Genomic DNA, 18,863 nt, shown 5'->3' on the forward strand with positions numbered 1-18,863 from the left:
CGGATGGCTGCGCTCCGGCGGCCTGGCAGGCCGTGTGAGGGCCGAGAGGACGCAGCAGCGGCGCCGTGCCACCGGACCGCTGACGGCTGCCGCCAGCCGGGCCTGCCGGGCCTGCCGGGCCTGCCGGAACCCGCGCGCAGGGGAACGCTTCCCAGAGCGCGTGTTGCCGGCCGGCGGCGGCGGACGCGGGGCGGTGGCGGCGCCCGCGTCCTTCCTGCTGCCGGCGCGGGGGTGGCGGCGCTGGCGCGACGGGGCCGGGGCATCGCGGGCCCGGGCGCCTCCTCCCCTCTCCTCTCCTCTCCTCCCCATGGCCGGGAACTTCTGGCAGAGCTCGCACTAGTGGGTGCCGCGGCCGCGGGGTGGGGGGCGAGGGGGCTGCGGGCCGCCGCCGCGCTTTGTCCATTCATTGCCGGCCCGGGGCGGCGGGGCCGGGGGCGCGGGGCACGGCTCTGTCGGGAGGCGCGGCGGGGGCTGAGGGCAGCGCCGCGGCGCTGGGCTGCGTCTTCCAGCGGCGGCCGGGGCCTGCTCACCGCAGAGCCCTGACGGGAGCCGGGCTGGAGTGCGAGAGCGGCGGGAGCCGGAGGCGGAGCGGTGCCGTGCCAGCCGGCCGGCCTCCCTCCGCCGTGCCTTTCGAAGCGTCGGGGCTCTCCGGGAGAGAAGGCGCGTCCCGGTGTCGGTGCCCGCGCTGCCTCGGTACCGAGCGGTCGAGTGCGGGCGGTTGCAGTCCCTGGGGTGCGAGGCGTTTACCCCCAGCGGCGGGCAGCCGGGGCTGAGCTGCCTGAGAATACCTCGTGCTGAGGGCGCCGAGGTTTAAGTGGGTGCCTGTGGTGTACTGGATATAACGTCAGCCGTGCTGGTAACGGGCAGCGCGTGAGAGCTATACAGCCGGTTTAGTTCGCTGTAGGTGAGGGCTAATCTTGGTCCCTGCTAGTTAGTGCTTTTTCATACCTCTGACTTTGAAAACTCTAGTGAACATTTGCTTGAGAAGATTGTGTGTGGTTTGGTTAAAGGTCGGTAGCCCTCCAGCCCCGACCTGCAGCCTGTAGTCTGTACAGGAGTCACTCCATACAATGTTGACAAAGAGTTGCTGAAATACTTTTCCCTTCCTTTAGTTTACAATGGATTTTGGATAAACAAGATCTGTTGAAGGAACGCCAGAAAGACTTGAAATTTCTGACTGAAGAAGAATATTGGAAACTACAGATATTTTTTACTAATGGTAAAACCGTTTTATTTTTATTTCTGCCATAAGATCTGTACGGTATCTGCCATGTCTAAATGCAAGTTTGAATTGCTTAGAGAATGTAATGTTTTCACTGTGATATTACATACACTTTCACAACCTATTTTAACAAAGAACTGGAATATCAATAACATTGTCATTTGTTAGTTGTATTAACACAATTTTAGGAGAACTTACAGGCAAATTATCTGCATATATAACGTTTTAACCTGCGATGGGATGAAACATAGTACATTTTCTTATTTTCAAGAGGTTCTTACCAAAAACCATAAAAGGAGTAGAAGCAAGCAGAAACTGCTAAGCTAGCATATAAAGGCTCAGTGTCAAGCGTTAATACTCAAACTGGGCTTTTGATGGGCTTTTGGGCTGTGGTAAGTATTTTAGCTGATCCGTGCAGTCCTATTAAACAGCAAAGCTTGGAAACTTGTTATTTGTGTTCAGTACGTTCTTTGAAACCTGCACCACAGCCTGTGTCTTGCCTTGTGACTGATTCCCCACCTTCGGGTGGCTCTCAAATTGTCTGCAGTTTTCTGGGAGCTGTTGGCAGGCAGCCTGTTCTCCCAAAGAGTTTGCGGCTTGTCTGTGAAGACAGGACTTTCTTGATCCTGCAAAGCATTTAACCATATGAATGGCCGCACTGGAGCATATCAGATTACTCAGGCACTTAAACTCTTTTCTGTGCAATTGTTTGCATTTAAAAAAAAAAAATCTCCCTAAGCAAAGCATATTGCTAAGTAGTAATTTGTTTGCAGTCAGCTCCTTAAGTATTTTTCTCAGCAGTCCTTTAAAGTACAGAATGTTTATTTTTTCAGCTATCTGGCCAGATTTGAGACAGAGAAGTTAAGTGACTTTCCCAAGGCCACTGGAAGATCTTATGTCAGTGCTGGAATGATATTCGTGAAAGATACTTATCCCAGCTTCTCTCTTAGTTTAGCTATTTTTATAATAATTGCATATGCTGCAAATCTGATTGCTGTGGATACATCTGTGTTATTGCTTATACGGTACCAGGAAATCAATTCCTGAAATTCCTTGAGGTTAAAACAAAGTGTCATAGCTTCACAATGCAAAAAGAGAAAAGGGGGTGCTGATATTTCTGAAACTGTATTTCTATGCTAATTTTCACTAGTATTAATTTGAATTATGAAATACGCTTTTTTAAATGTTTCACTTCAGTATTTTTCTTGAGTAAACAAAGGCTTACAAAGTAGCCGAGGTGGTTTTAGTTTGTGGTTGTTGGGCTTCTTTTGCTTGGCACTCCTTGCCTCCCCTGAAGGTACAGTGCGTGACCTGCGGCAGCTGGAGAAGAGTTGTGCCAGCATCTCCCTTGTGCATGTAGGAACGCAGCCTACCCTGGAGGCGAGAGTGGTGCTGGGCTTCCACCCCTTCTGTGGCAAAGAGAGGCACCTTCATGGAGAGGACAGTCAGGGGCTGCTCTGTACTGGTGGGAGCTCAGGCAGAGTTTGCCATCTTCAAGCCCTTGATATGTGTTGTATCATCACCTGCCTCTGAGTAGGGACCCTGCTTTGGGTTTATAGAGCCTCCCCCTCTTCTCTCCCACCTCCTGCATTACCTGGGCAGGGATATGAGTCTCAGCCACAGCTTGTCACATTCAGCATGTGTCTGCCCAGGAGATGGTTGTTCCCTAAAGCAACCAGAAAATTGCCTGGAGAGGGGCAGTTTCCTGCTGCCTCCTCATTGGAAAACAAGTGCAATAGATCGCCAACTGATTGTGTGGCCATGCGCAGCTACTCAGAATGTTAATACTGTAGAGAAAGAAAACGATCATCTTCTAAAATAGTTTGAAAAAGGAAATTGATGTTGATTTCTCTCTTTGGATCATGAAGTCTTAATAGAGTTTTTGGTTAAAAGGTACATTAATTGATTTCCCTATCTGGTTTAGGGCAGAAGCTGTAATGTTTGTTTTACAGGCTACTTAAGATACTTGGATTTTTTAAAAAAATTATTTAAAACAAATCACTGAAACCACTTATTTTGTAAACATAAGGGAATAAATAAACCAATAGTTTCTTTTAAAATATTTAAAAAATTGATTACAAGTATTGGACTTTTTCCCAGCATATACAAGCTTCCATTTCATTAAATCTCTCTAGGCTCTTGTCCATTCTTTTTCCCCTAAACCACACTTGATTTTTCTCTGACAGCAGATGGCCTAACCGTTCCTGAAAATCCCATGGGAGTGAGAAACATATTTGGAGAATTTTGTTTAGCTTAATATTTGAATTTTTCTGATGCCCTAGTAGTAGTAGAGCTTTGTAGCCCCATGGTCAAATCAAAGGGAAAATTCCTTTCAAACCTCCCAAGATATGGTGATAAATGTTTTCATATTTGTACAGACATTGCATACTGGGCTTAACCTCCTTTCTGGCAGTATTTGCTTGTCCTACTTTGGCTGGCAAGCTAGTCTCAGTTTGGCTTTCTTCTCTTTAGGAAAAGAGTAATATGACACGGTCGGGGACTTAATGTTGCTTTGGGTAATCATAGTGGGTGACAAATTAGTTACCTTTTACTGTGGGGAAAAAAAAAAAGTTGCCAATCATCAGTGCTGTTCAGGGTGGTTTTCTCCTACGTTTAGCCCTTTTCTAGCCAACAATGTCCTTGATATTTGCATGTTTTAAAATGCTGTGATGTTCATTAAAAGTGAGAGTAGGGTGTACTCTGTTCCCAAGGGATACGGGATAAGAGCATGGAGAAGAAAATCTGGACTTGTGTGCTTAAGTGGAGACTAAGAATTTAGCAATGACTGATAACAGAATTGTTTCCTTTTCCCATCAGTGGTCGCTGTCTTGATCTTGCTGTACATATTTTAAAGTGTATTTTAAATTATTGTTTTGGAGATTTCTGGTGAGGGAGGAAAAAAAGAAGAGGGAGTCTTAACGCAGCCAAGCCTTGCTCAGAATAATGGCTGCAAAGAAGTATGGGAAAAACAACAAGAAATAACCTTATGTTTCACTGTGACATCCTCTATATCCAACTGCTCTTAATCCCAGCTTGATGCCTCTAATTTGCTTGGCACCTTTCCTTTGCCTGGGAGGCCAAACAAGAGCTACCTGCACAGATGACACCAGGGTTGTTTCTTGGCCAACTGGCAGAGGACCACCATGATGGAGCAGCTGACTGCATCCTCTGGTCTCCCACCCCCTATCCCTAGACTAAATATGTCATTTTTTTAACACCTGCTGCCTCTGCCAAATTTAATGACCATGTTTGTGTTGGCAGCTTTAGTTGTTTGAAAAAAACCCATCCATTTTGCATGGCACTGAAAAGGCATAGACATATTTTAAGTGTTTGAATTTGTTTTGTTCTAAAATGGAATACCCAAACTTTACCCTTCTGAGATTTGTGTTGTCATCTTCTTAAAGGTCATACTCACTTTGTACACAATGAAGTCAAGTTACCTTTCCCTTTTTGAAGGTGTCCACAAGCTTCAGGATGCAGTGCTGCTTCTTCACCTGCAGGTCTGTAGGTTTACAGCAACATGTTGTCTCACCAGAACAACGTATCTGAACTGAGGGAGAAGACTGTGCTGCGGCTCCTTAGAATCCCCAGCACTAGTTATGTTTTGAGATCCTTTCCTATTTGGTGTCAAATTGTTGTAAAAACTCAACTCAAGCTTTTGTTCATTTTTTTTTAAGTTATCCAGGCTTTAGGTGAACATCTTAAGTTAAGACAACAAGTTATTGCCACTGCTACAGTCTACTTCAAGAGATTCTATGCCAGGTAGGACTGTTTATTATGATGGTACAAGAATAAAACATTTGCTAGGCACATTTTGGTAGCCCTTTTAAAATGCAGTTCTGTATTAAAAACAGTGCCACTTTTGTTTTCTGGATGGTGTAAAGCTTTTATGCTAATAAAGTTAACTTAAGCTTTGCTTTTTCAAAAGGAAGTGTGGTGCTCTTAATAGATTAATCGTTCTACGTGTATGAAGCAACATATTATAATTTTGTTATAACATTTCAGATATTCCCTAAAAAGTATAGATCCAGTATTAATGGCTCCTACGTGTGTGTTTTTGGCATCCAAAGTAGAGGTATGAAGTATTACAATTTTTTAATGTAAAATTATGTGATGTATGAGAGAGAGAAAACTTTTAGGACTTTTAAATTTTTTGTCATTCTTCATGCTTTGGGGGTTGAAACCTTCTCTTTTTTGTGTAGATTTCTGTAGTGTTTAAGAAAAGGAGACGGAGAAGGCCTTCAAACATGTTATTTAGTATTTGATCTTTCACAATTTTGTCTGAATTACTAACCCTGAAGGGCCTCTGAAAATTGGAAAGAGTATTTTAAATGGCTGTTTCACTGTGATACAGTGTTTACATATTTACATACAATATATCTTAAATTGTGCAGTGTCTCCTTTCTGGTGTGTTTTTCCTTATTTATGTTTACTCAAACTTTAAAACATAATTTGAATTTTTTTCCTAGTAATCCTTTTCCCCTTCATATAGTGAGGGATCCTCAGAGTTTACCACACTTTCATTACTTGAACTAAAAGTATGTTGTAGCTCATACGCTGTCTTTGAGAAACTATCGTAAGGAACTGACCCATTAGGGATAGTGCTGAGAAGGCTCCACACCTCCACCATTAGAAGTCCACTTTGAATGTGGCCAAGAGAGAGCAGCGCCCAGCTGATGCTAATAGTCCTCTGTAATGCAAGAAGTTTTTCAGCTGTTTGAGAAGTGTCTGCATAATGGAAAAAAATCAAATTGGCCAATTTGTGATATGTCAGCACTAATGAATTTTACAGGAGGAACTCAAATACCTAGTGGATGGTAGAAGCAGTCCTACTAAACCAGTGTCTACACGTGATACTGTTGTCTGTACAAATACTGAGATACCTTTCAGTGTTTGGAAGAGATGAAGGAGAGGAGAAAGATGCAGAGTATTGGAGAGAGTGGTTTTTTTTTATCAGCTTGTTAATTAAGCCTTTAAGAAAGTACAGACATAGAGCGTATATATACAGATGTACCTTATATTTGTAGAACAAATACCAGAAGTCTGTGCAGCCTTCCTTACGCTAAAGCTTCTGCAACTTTAGAGGGCAGCTATAGCGGTAATGATGCAGCTATGCACTTCTCTGAAAGAACACTGTATACAGAAAAATTTCAGCTTGCTGACTGCCTCAGCAGAGGAGCTAAGGCTTCATGGAAACATAATTTAAAAAGGTAGTTAATGACAGCTTTCTAAAGGCAGTTTTTTCTCCAAGTGGGTTAAGGAAAAACAACATACCTTCTTGAAGCCCTCTTGTCTATTTTATATGTAGAGTGTTATTAGCTAACTGAGCTTTTGTGGCTTTAGTACCTTTCATAAATGTTTACTATTCCTCACAACTCAAACAACAAAGTAACTAATCAATGAAAAAACTCTTTACCTAAGAGTTTACCCTGGTCAGCTTAAGAAAAAGAAATAGGAAAGAAAAAGGGGTGGGGGGAAAAAAGAAATACTGCATAAAGAAGGCCAGTTTAGTAAGAAGCCGTTATTTTAATTTGATAAGTGTGAGTATATGGTATTTCAAGTGGTTCACCTCATTTACCATTCTTTTTCTTCAGGAATTTGGTGTTGTTTCAAATACAAGGTTGATTTCTGCTGCTACTTCTGTATGTAAGTATTGGTCATTTTCATTATATTGTAGTTAGGTATCTCTATAGGGAGATCAGATGTTTTCTTTGTGGGTTTTTTGTTTGCTTGTTTTTAAAACATAGCTTTTTATCAAGTCCCGGGGGGGGGTGGGGGGGCTTGCATGTTGACTGCTAGGAGCCAGTTAAAGCCATTTAGAATAAATAACTTCTGTTCCTAAATACAGAAACAGAAGGGTCCTTTCTGTATTAGTTTTGGTTGATTCTGGTTGGAGCTTATGCCAAGCATAAATAAAAACAAAGTAATAAAATTAAGCAGTTGAGGTTTATAAACAGTCTCGAGTAGTAAATTGAATTCTGAACTACTCAAAGATGGAATTGGAAACTTAGGGCTTTATTTGTCTGTTTTATAAAAGATACGGCTCCATGGAGGTACCTGTTTTCAGAATTTTTGGTAGGCTGTATACATTCTATTTTTTTTAATCCTTTTTTCCACATCATAAAATTAGTCTTTGCACATGATACTATTTCTAAAAATACATGCAATAAAATCACACTGGAGTTACTTAATTCTCTGTCTTTCCCACTTGCCTTATATTTCCCAGTTCTTGTAACTTGCATCTCATCCATGAAGGTCTTAAAGTGATGGCTTCCTTAGCTGAATGCTATAATTTGACCCAGAAGGTCCAGCTGCTCTCAATAGGCAATTCCTGGCTGTGCTCTTCAAAATGTAGGTCAGTGCTTTCAAAATCCCTCTTAACCGTTGAGGGGACAGGTGACTGGCTGCATCTGTAGCCTCCACATGCAGTAAGTATATCAGTCCATGGGGCTGGCTGTATGACAGTTCCACCACCAGGAACTGAAACACATCTTCAGTGCCAGCACGACCAAGACCAGTACTGGATTTAGCAATAAGAGTTGCTATTTTTACATCAGTAGCATCTCAAAGCACAGACCTATGTGGCAGTTTTGATGCATCAGTGAGAAAGTTAGATGGAGTCTGGTAAATATGCAGTAGACGATTTCATTTAGATTTCTAGTCCTGAGCTGTGCTGTTTCGGAAAATCCCAAGTCTCAGAATCCCACAGAAGATTTCCCCCACAGTTCTTCTTTCAGACCTAGAAGCCCTGCCTGCCCTGATAAGTACTCTGCATTTCATGGAAACGGGGACAAAAAGCAACAGGCTTTCTTCTAGGATTTAATGTATTTTATTCTACCTGGTTTTCCTTTACCAGAGTTCATTGAGTAGCACACAGCAATTTTTTTGGAGGTCTTCATACAAAAGGCAAAAAAAGATGCGCCTAGACAAGTAAAAGAAAGTTAACAAAAGGGGTGACTAGCATAATAGTTGTTGATTGAAAAGGTTTGTTTGCTTTTAGTTAGGTAGAAACAGGAAGTTAGTAATACATGCTTCCTTGAGGAAGATAATCTCAGATTGGTTTCTGGCAACCTCTTCAAAAGCTTTTCGCTCTTTTTCTGCAGCTCACTAGAAGGACAGATCCATACGGTTGTGTCTGCAGCTTGCTTTGTGGGAAAAATGTTTTGTTTTCCTATCTTCCCCCTCAAAGTGGTTTATTTTTTTGCTATGTATCTCTTCAGTTTGCATGCTTCTTGAGAAACCTGTTTTATTCATTCTTCTCTTTCTTGAGATAATTAAAATTTCCAACCAGTAGCCTAATCTTAACTGTCCTACAGCAAATTTTCTAGCAAAGTCCATCATAGGTCTAAATGTTGAAGTCTTTAGTCCAGAGGACTGACACTGTCTTTTCATCAAAATGAATGGTGTACTGATTTTCTGGAAGTAGTATCAATTCATACTATACTGTCTATCATTAATGTAAGGAATATTTCCCACTTCCAGGATGTTAAATGTTACCTGTTTTCCTTGGAGGACAGGGACTTAAAAACACATTTTTAAAGGTTTCACTTGTACAAATCTCAAATCCACATCCTCAAGTGTACTTAAGTTTTTCTTTTCATTCTAATATGAAATCACTCTGTTTTTGCAACTTAACATAATTCGTAACAGTGCACTATTTGTGCCTGTTCTTCTTGTAAAATGCATGAGAATAATTAGGTATCTAAGTCAGGGATCATCATAAGCTAGAAAACTGAGGATATATTTGAACATTCTCTTGGAGGCAAGCGTCTTGAATCATATCATATGCTTAAGCAGATGCTTAGGTGTCTCTCTCAAGGAGAGAAACACCCTTGAAATGTCTGATAATCCAGTGCCTAGGATGTTGATCTGCAGTGTGGTGAATTGACTTCTTGCTGTGAATTTGAGCCTGATTTTTGCATATCCAAAATCTTGACATTGCGGATGTACAAGATCTATCGGCTGAGCTCCCTCACCCTGCCCTTGGTCTTGCTTTTCTAAGACTTCATTACGTGATCTAAAATCTCACCTGTTGAAGGATCAAGCCTGTGTAAAAAATCCCACGTGAAAATTCCATTTGGATTCAGTGTTGGAACTGAGATCCTGAAGAGATCACCAGATTTGGAGTGACATCAGTAGCTCTGTGAATGATAACCTGTGGAAAGTTAGGTGCCCATAAGCTAGTTAGTGGTTAACCAGAAGATTTAATAGTGCCCAAAGCATCAGACAAGTGTCTGGATGAGAGTACCTGTGCAAATCTGGGTTTCAGGTGTATTTCTCTTCGCCTTTTGGGATCTTAAATCTTATAATTTAACTTTTCTCTTTCAAATACAAACCTTTTGTGTTGCAAGCAGTTGTGCTGCCAAATGGATTTGAAGGGCTATATACAGATGAATTAATAGAAAGGGAAAGAAATAGAAGTATTAATTACATAATTTTTAACATACTGATTTCTTTTTACTGTAGTGAAAACTAGGTTTTCATATGCCTTTCCGAAGGAGTTTCCTTATAGGATGAACCATGTAAGTATGCTGTTGGAAATACAACTTGATCAAATAAAAGACAAATAACTGTTAGGAGGAAATCCTATCTTTTAAATTCTAAGAAAGAAATCTTTTCATACTCATATGTCAGGTTGGTCATAATTGGTTTTGGAGAGATTATTGGGAAAGATACTTTTAAAAGTAATAAATCTTACATAATCTCCTTTCCTTAAATTGTTGATGGGAAAGCTATAAAGAGAAGTGACATGACTGGGTGACTGAAATAGTAATTTTTATATAGTGTGATGATAAAAGAGATTTAGCTTTTTTTGAATGTTCTTGTTTACAAATACATTGCTTCAGGGAAGGTAAATAGCCCTTGCACCTGGGATGCTTCCAAGCTTTGCACACAGGAGCAGTTGGCTTACAGAAAGCAGTTTTATTTTTGCCTGTAAAATGTAATGGCTTTTGAAAAATAAGTTTTATTTATTATTTAAAATTCAGATTTACCAGTGGTTTTCAAGGCATTCTCAGTCACAATGCTGAGAAATTTTGTAGTTTTTCCTGAAACCAGTTTTGACCTGTGTTGTAGTATTTTGAAAGTTAAACAGATCTCATTATTTTTAGATCGACTGTAACAAATACTGATTTTTTGTTGGTTTGCTTTTCACCTAATCTAGAAAGCCAAATGATATATCAGAATGTAAAATATCTAAGACCTTGCAACAAAACTGCACTGCTATTTTACAGATAAAGGCAAATGGAAATATATTTCGGAGTATTGCTTTCCTGTAGCTAAGGCAGTCCGGTCTTTTCCTTGATATCACTAACACGTCACTGTCTCTATGGAAAATGAGAGCTGATTTAATTGCTACAATTGGACAGAATATTTCGTATGAAATTAAATCTGAAAATAATTTAAAAGGCCATTTGGCATGTTAGTGGCCTGATAAAGAGCCTCTAATTCTACAAAAGGACTTCTTTATTGCTGTTAAGTGTTTATACACTGGGAACAATTTGCTGCTGCCAGATGTTGAAACAAATCAGACAAGTACTGCTATTGAAGTAGTCTTTAATAGTAAACTTGATCCAAAATGTTTAAATGCATTGTTACTATGACTGGAGTTAAGTTATAATGGTGGTAAGACAATGGCTAATAATAGTTTGATTTTTGTTTGGTTTTGTAGTTTCAGATGAAATGCATTTAGGACTGTTGGAAATATGCGTTGAGAATTCATGTGCATTCATGATGTTAAACTGGATGCCAGATAATTCTGCTGTCTGAAACATGCTGCTGTTTAACTGTGATTTTACTTTTTTGCAGATACTAGAATGTGAATTCTATCTCTTAGAATTAATGGTAGGTGGGTTGTTTTGGTGGTTTGCTTTTTTTTTTTTACTGTTGCCTAAGTTTACTTTTTAACTATGAAGAATATTTTGAATTTTGTGCTATGAAATATGCATTATGCTGTCTGACTGTGTCGTGTCCCCCCCCCCCCCCCCCCCCCCCCTCCAGTTTTTGAATGATGTCCATGCAGGTCTAACATTTACATTTTCAGAAAAAATACTGTAATTACTGTGCTGTCATCTAGGCTGAGTGAGGGCATTCTCGCCTCCTTGCATTGAAGCTGGACTTCTCAACAGGAGGGCAGATTGCGGGAGCAGTGGGGACAGGAGGAGTGTGGATGGCTCTGCATCCTAGTGGTTAGAACACTGTTGGGAAGGGTAAAGCATAAGTTCTGTTTCCAGAACTGCTTCTGTTTTTAAAAGAAAGGTAACTGTATATAAGTCCTGATGCAGAGACTGGGATGTCAGTGTCCTTATTTCCCCAGATGAATGGCCAGTCAAGAGCATAAAGAGTTGTATTCTTTCTATGCCCTCCTCCTCTTGACTAGAAGAATCTGGAGCTGTACCTATACGTTCCAGCTTCAGCAGAAGGTGTGGGTAGTATCCCACTCAGGCTCGTCTGTAACCTGATAATTAATGTAATCTTCTAGGAAGTCAGATGTGGGTTTGAATCCTGTGAGGAAGAAACTGAATTCAGGGCCTCCCATTTTCTGAGATGGTGCTGTAACTGTTAGGCTGTTGGATGAAAGGAGCCTAAAGTGACATTTTCTTCCAGGCACTTTCAATGAAAGGAGCTGCACCTGCTTTTTGTAAGGGTTGCTATCCCATTGCTGTGTTTTCTAGGGCAGCTGAAAGGATGCAGCCCAGGCTTCTTAGAGGGTTTAGGTAAAGTAGTGCCTAATTTCTGCATCTTGGTTGGACTTGGATGGGTTAGTCACCAAGCTTGCTGTACTAGAGTATTTCTGCTCAAGTGCAGAGAAAAGGAGAGAGAAACCAGGGAGGAGCCTAGTGAGTTAGGCAGCAACTGAGAAAGGATATGTTTTGGGAACAGGACACAGAGGAGGTCAGATCAAAGTTTTTGTTTGCGCCTACAGTTGTTATAGCCCCTTTTTAGATACGCTGTTTAGATTTAGTCCTTGATACCTCTGCTATACATGGCAGTAACTCTTGACTTTTGTATACAGGAGTTTTATCACAAGTAACTGCATTTACAAGAAATTACATTTTGGGGATTAACTTATTTTTCCAGTACACTATGCAATATATAGTATATATAATAACTGTCTCGCTTCAATGTTCAGCACGTGTAACTTAATGTGGCTTTTACCTATAGTATTCATACAGTTGGCTGCTTTCAGCAAGCGGGTTATTCCTTCTTGTTTACACCAGCCTAGGCCTGAAAAGAGGGGATTGGAGAGCAGTGAATTTTTTTCTATCTATCTTTCTGTCTGTCTGTCTTTCTCTTTCTAAACCAGTGTCAATTATTTTGGCATGCTTTCCATGTATGGTATTTAGTGACAGACTGTTTTCTGGCAGTGTTTTGTATTTCCAAGTGGGAATTACGGGTTTGTAAGCAAATGAGGTTTCAGTGTGCTGCAGATGTGGCTTTCTCTGTCTCTTAGGGGAAGGACATTGGCAGAGTGGCAACCATGCTATGTAATGGTATTCTAGAGAGAGCACTGCCCTCATTAGAGCACGGTTAGGTGTCAGAATGCTACTTGAAAAAAATAATCAGTAATTGACTTGTAAACCAAATGTTTTTAATATGAACTGACAACACATTCTGCATTGTAATCTAACTTTTATCCTGTTGACATTTTTCCTAGGACTGCTGTTTGATAGTATATCATCCTTACAGACCTTTGCTCCAATATGTGCAAGATATGGGCCAAGAAGACATGCTGCTACCTCTCGCATGGTAATGAAGACAATGATTCATAATAGTGCCTCCTTTCAGCAAGAAAGCAAGTGTTTAACAGTTATGCTTCAAAGGTAGTTAAGCAAAAGCAGGCTTAGCCATATTTGAATACAAAGGGTGCCTTAGTTAACCTGTGCAGGTATGTGTCCCTGACTTAGCTTATTCTGTCTTTAACCCTGTAATGATTTTGCTTTGCAGTGGTCTAATTTTTATTTTTAGACTAGCTCTAATAGCACTGTTTTTTACACTACTGAATGGTGACTATGAGTAGAGGTAATCTTTTTCAATCCATGTTGGCTTTCTGTTGTTTCTTGTCATAGGAGGTAGAAGCAGCATATAGGCGGTTTTTGCTGTGTTAGCAGAACTCTTATTCTTGAACTGTTTCTCAAATACAGAAAGACAGTAAAAATACTACTTTTATGCTTGCCCTTACTTATCTCTGAAACAGATGTAATTATTTTATGGTATACATCAACACCCTCTGCAGAAAGACATTTATGGTACTAAAATAGTGCTTCCAGATAAACTTCTGCTGTGGCTACAAGGAAAAAAAATGAAAAGCTTTAAGAGATTTTTACAACGGAAGAGATCTCTCCCGTTGCTGTTTTGCCCTCCAACCTCACTGCTTCTACCATCTGGGAAACTGACGAAATATTTATAAACTGACAGCAGTTTTTGAAGTCATATAGTCTAAAGGTGAATAGGATGATACTTACAAGTTCTTCTTTGCACAGGAGGATAGTGAATGACACATATAGAACTGATCTTTGTCTGCTGTACCCTCCTTTCATGATAGCTCTAGGTAAGTAACACAAGTAATGTCTCTTGTCGTGTTTAAATGGATGTCTTCTGTGCGCTGTCCCATCAACAAGCATTCCTTATAGTGCCCTCATAAGGTGCTTCAGTTTGTGTTTCATACAGTACTGCCAGTGTAGCCTTGCAACTTAAAAAGTCCTGAAGAAAAATCAGGTAATTAATCCTGTGTTTTCTCTGTTGAACTGTATAGTGTTTATAAAAAATAGAATGCTTCTAACTGTATCAAGAGTGGATCTTTGCTCAATATCCATGTCACCTGATCTTTGCAGCTTGCCTACATGTGGCCTGTGTCGTCCAGCAGAAGGATGCAAGGCAATGGTTTGCTGAGCTATCTGTTGATATGGAAAAGGTACTTTGTTTTTGCCTCATGCCACCTGTTATGGACTGAACAGAAATGGTACTCATGGTTATAAAACTACTGTCTTACATGTCTGCGGTACTGATTTGAACTTCATTCAGTGATCATATGTTAGGCACTGTTGAAATTAGGTATGTCTCTCGGGGATGGAGACAATGTCAGGCCATTCAGTTATCCCCCTGCTCTGAAAGTCAAGACAGAAGCATTGCATAATGGCAAAGTGTTGCTGGTGTTGCCATTGTTCAGATGGAAATATAAACCCAGTATCCTTTGCATTTTCTGCCAGAAAAAGAATTCCCAGTGTTTTTTTCATTCAAGATTGCCAGCATGAGTTTGAGACTTAAATTCTAGTGCATGTGATCTGTGATTTGCCTTTCAGCATTGTGCCTACATACTGTTCTTATTTTCTCCCTATAAATGTACATAGTATGGCAGAGTGTGAAATGTTCTTGACACTTTCAGGATGACCAGGAGTGTGACTTCAGTCAATGTTAAACAGGGGGATGCCAAGATCATTCAGTTGAGTTCCCTGCTATTGCAAATTCCATGTCAAATAATCCCCTTCGTAAATTTATCAGGTTCCAAGGTGCAGTTGTTCTCATACCAATAATATTCTTCATTTTCACTAGTTCCTTTTACTTTTTAGGTTGACTTCTTTAACCTTTGTTTAGCTTCAGCAAGCAAGCCAAACTAGTACTCATACTCCTTGTCACACTGTTTCACTCCGCAAAAATTTTTCAGTCTTTTTTGAAACTGAGTGTCTGGAATTAAATAGCACATTATGGGTGAGACGTACCATTGCCCTCTGTGCCTGTGGTATTGCCCTTTACCCCACTGACGATATCCTGGCATTGTATTTGTATTCCAGGATTTGTCTTCAAATTTAAGTGCAGTGTGGATGCTATGCTGCACCAAGAGCTCTGTGAATTATGTTGTCATGCATGTAAAAGCAGGGTGATAATAAATTGGCAGCAGAGGAGAGCCAACCTATATTTGACAGATAAGGTTACCATAAGCTTGATACTGAACACATTTGAACGTTTACATGTCCTGGTTCTCATGCCAGTGATACAATCTAAGCTTGATTTTTTTACATTGACACCATGGACCTCTTAGCCAACTATGACTTCTGTTTCAAGAATATATATTGTTCTAGCACTTAATCAAAGTCCATATATTAAAAAGAAGAAAGAAGTTGATTTTATTAATTTAGAGAATGATGAAACAAATTAGGAACCAAACATTATCCACCTTTTTTATAGAATATTGCGTTAGAAATTTAAAAGGAAAATTAAGGTAGTTGAGGTGCAGTAGGTAGAAAATGTCCAAACTGGTAGAGAGTGCTTATGCTTCCAGAAGTGGAATATGAAAGTTCAGCAATTCTTATTATACTTCTATAAGAATAGAATAAGAATATAATAAAAATAATAACGAGAAGAATATAATGAATAAGAAGTATTTAGATGCTCCTTGGCTCTTTATTTCTTGGAAGGAAAAAATTCAGACCAATGGTTTTGGGCTTTTATTTTTTCCCTACACTGTGCCTCTGACATGTATAGAACTTTGATAATCATCAATTACTGTATTGGTAATCCATGGTCATCTAGCTGCAATCATGCTGCCAGGTGTCCATATTTTCTCAGTAGCATAGTTACAAGCTGTGACAGTAGTTGCAAATAAATAAATAAAAAGCTATTCAGCTTGCAGGGGAGGAGAAGTGGTATATACAGTCGAACGGGAGGGAAAGTATTCTGTTCAGGCTTCCATTCACAATTAAATCAAAAAACTAATTATAGCAATGGTTCATTGCCAGACCAGATTAAATGTGAGACAGCTCTGTTTATAATATGAAAATTGTGCTGCTTAATTTCAGTTCAGGGCTTGTTTAATTAATTACACACTTAAACTGACTGCGACAAAGATAAAATCACTATTGTGTCTGACCTTAGGATCTCTTTTCTTTCTAATCAGATTTTAGAAATAATCAGGGTTATTCTGAAGCTGTATGAGCAGTGGAAGAACTTTGATGAGAGGAAAGAGATGGCTACTATTCTTAGTAAAATGCCTAAACCAAAACCACCTCCAAACAGGTACTGTACTTACTTGATACACCCGTCGTATGGAAAAACTGGACTACTATTTTAAGAATGAGCAAATGTTTAATTTGAGGTGTAGCATATGGTTTTACAGTGCAGACCTTTCTGTTATAAACAGCCAGTTGGATTGTTCAGGAGCTAGTGAGAAGCAGAACATTTGTTGTTTTATGGAGAGTGTTAATGTGATTAGAAAGTGATCAATACAGCTTAGCAAATGTGAGGAACCATGGTGTGAGGCTGGAACTGGGCCTGCTTGATGTCGTATTTAATTACTGTGATTAAATATCACTGTCGGGAATCTGCACATGCAAATTCCTGTGCACATGTTTCTGTAACGTGAACCTTGATATGTTGACTTCAGAAGTAGGTTCAGCAGGCAGCTGCATGGGGATATATTGAAATTATTATTCAAATAAATACACTAAAGTTATTTATGCACGCTGAGAATAACCTTTGCGTTTTTTATGAAACGGAGCAGAATATCTTAACCTGTTAGTGTAATGTTGAAGTGTTTTCCTTCAAAAGGTTTTTACTACTTTCAGAATACCGTATTTTTAATTAAAAAATGGACAAAAATGTAATAAGATGCTTCTTTTTTGAAGAGAGGTTTTGTTTTTTTTTCTTCCAAACAGTGAAGGAGAACAGGGTCCAAACGGTAGCCAGAACTCTAGTTATAGCCAGTCGTAAGACATTCCAAAGAATTTCTTTATGGACCACTTCGACTCAAGACATCCTGGGATCTTGCCTGTGTTCATGAAATGGACAGAAGGTTTTAGTAACATCTTTGACAAAGAACTTGAAGAATAAATAGCTTGTTTGTGTCAAGCATTTTGAAAGCTTTTTCTCTAAAACTGCATCATTTTCTCTGACGCTGGAGCAAACGTACTAAGATTTTTCAGCGTAAGGAATCAAACATTAAACCAAGCTGCAAAAGATTAACACTATCCACTCAAAACAAATAGTTCATTATTGGTTCTGTTTGCTTTGAGAAAATTGTAACTTGCCATTGAAGTGAACTATTTTTAAAGCGACAGTAACCTGAAGCCTAAGTGTAACTGTATTAATGACCTGTGTTGTCTTCATTTTGTTTGTGACTGAAGGAAGATAGTGCACTAGGTATGTTAGATCTATTCATTACCTTGAGTTTTCTTGATTTTTTTTTTTTTTTTAAGAAATATGGATTCTGTAACAAGTAACACAGCAACCCTTCAGAAACAAAGCCCAGAAGAGCCTGCAAAGAATATTGTTACTGTTTTAATGAAAGCTGCAGGAAAGAAATTAAATTCCTTTTTTGGATTAGAAAAATGCTGTTTTACTCAGTAGATATATGTGGATGTTTTTGCCATGAAGCGTAGTAGCCCAGCTTACCAGAGAAGTGCAATATGTATAGTGATTCTGCAGTTTTCTTAAACATTTCAAGTGTTAGGGATTAAAAAAACACAACATACTATGATTTTTTTTTTTTTCCAAGTAAATGTACTGTATAGTACAATCGGAATACTTCACAATCAAGTACAAATCTGGATATGATTGCTATTTTTTGTGGTGGATTTTTTTTGTACAAAAGATAGACACTGTTAGTCTGCCTTCACTGTTAGTGTGAATTTGTGTGGTTCATTAGGGAGTTTATTTAAGAGGATCAAGCTTTTGGTGAGCTTCATACTGGCTAATTTTAATTGTGATGTTAGGAGCAACTCTTTAGAATAACTGAAATGGGATTCCTTGGTTAAATATGTGCTGGAGAAAATGAGATTCCTTCAAACAGAAGGCCATATCCTGTGTTCCTTACTCAGGCAGATATCCCACTGAAGTCAGGAATTGGCCTAAATCGAATTTCTTGACTTTTTTAGATAACTTTGTTTCTAATTAAGTTCTGTACAACTTAATTTTGAACGATAATGCCGACTTGCCCAAGTATAAAAATTGAATGATAAAGTGCAGTAACATTGTTCTCCTTTTTTTTTTTCCTGAAGCAACACACTTCACTGGTCTGAAATATTGGATGGAAATTCTTGAAAACCCTTGCTCTATGATGCGTCTTGGTTCAAAAAACCTGGCCCCTTAAAAAAAAATATTTTTGCAAATACCTGTCCTTGTAATTGGCTGGTCATTCAGTGAAATAGAACTGAAGTGTCTTTGTGTGTGGCCCATTAGGCTACTAGCATTTATTTCTGTTCAGATTATTTTTGTAAAACATCAGGTGAATAAGCCCAAACCACTTTGAGATAGAAAATATATATGTTTTCGTCTCTACTACTTTTGTTGCCATTTGATCCATACCTTTTATAGACACTTGACTGAGGAAGTGGCATTTGGCTATATGCCTCTGTTTCTTAATGTCTACAACGTGCTATTTGTAATGTGGACTTGGGGAGTAGAAATAAATCAATGCAACTTGACCACTGTGTGGAGTTCTTAAACAGGAACTGTTCTTTAGGTAAACATCAGTCTTCTTGCATATACCACATAATCTGCTAAGAGAGCTAATGTTCTGAAATTAGGGATTTTACACTATTCATGAAGAATTCTGGCTGGAGTGATTAGAAGTTTTCTTGCTGCTCAAGAGCCTTTACAGACTTTATTTCACACTTAAATTACCTATGTGACCTAAACCTCAGAGCTA

General features: G+C 39.4%; 1 protein-coding gene across 1 annotated transcript; it reads left to right on the plus strand.

The window, feature by feature from the left end:
• Positions 1-262: 262 nt before the first annotated feature.
• CCNC (cyclin C) lies at positions 263-17,352 on the plus strand. The gene is made up of 12 exons (XM_059833114.1): positions 263-339; positions 1,113-1,219; positions 4,900-4,984; positions 5,228-5,297; positions 6,817-6,868; positions 9,689-9,744; positions 11,030-11,065; positions 12,879-12,970; positions 13,705-13,772; positions 14,056-14,135; positions 16,116-16,234; positions 16,873-17,352. The coding sequence occupies exons 1-12, from the start codon at positions 308-310 to the stop codon at positions 16,925-16,927; spliced, it is 852 nt and encodes a 283-aa protein (XP_059689097.1). The 5' UTR covers positions 263-307; the 3' UTR covers positions 16,928-17,352.
• The last annotated feature ends 1,511 nt before the right edge of the window (positions 17,353-18,863 follow it).

The sequence above is a fragment of the Gavia stellata genome, chromosome 2 (assembly GCF_030936135.1).
Source record: "Gavia stellata isolate bGavSte3 chromosome 2, bGavSte3.hap2, whole genome shotgun sequence".
Classification (NCBI taxonomy): Eukaryota; Metazoa; Chordata; class Aves; order Gaviiformes; family Gaviidae; genus Gavia; species Gavia stellata.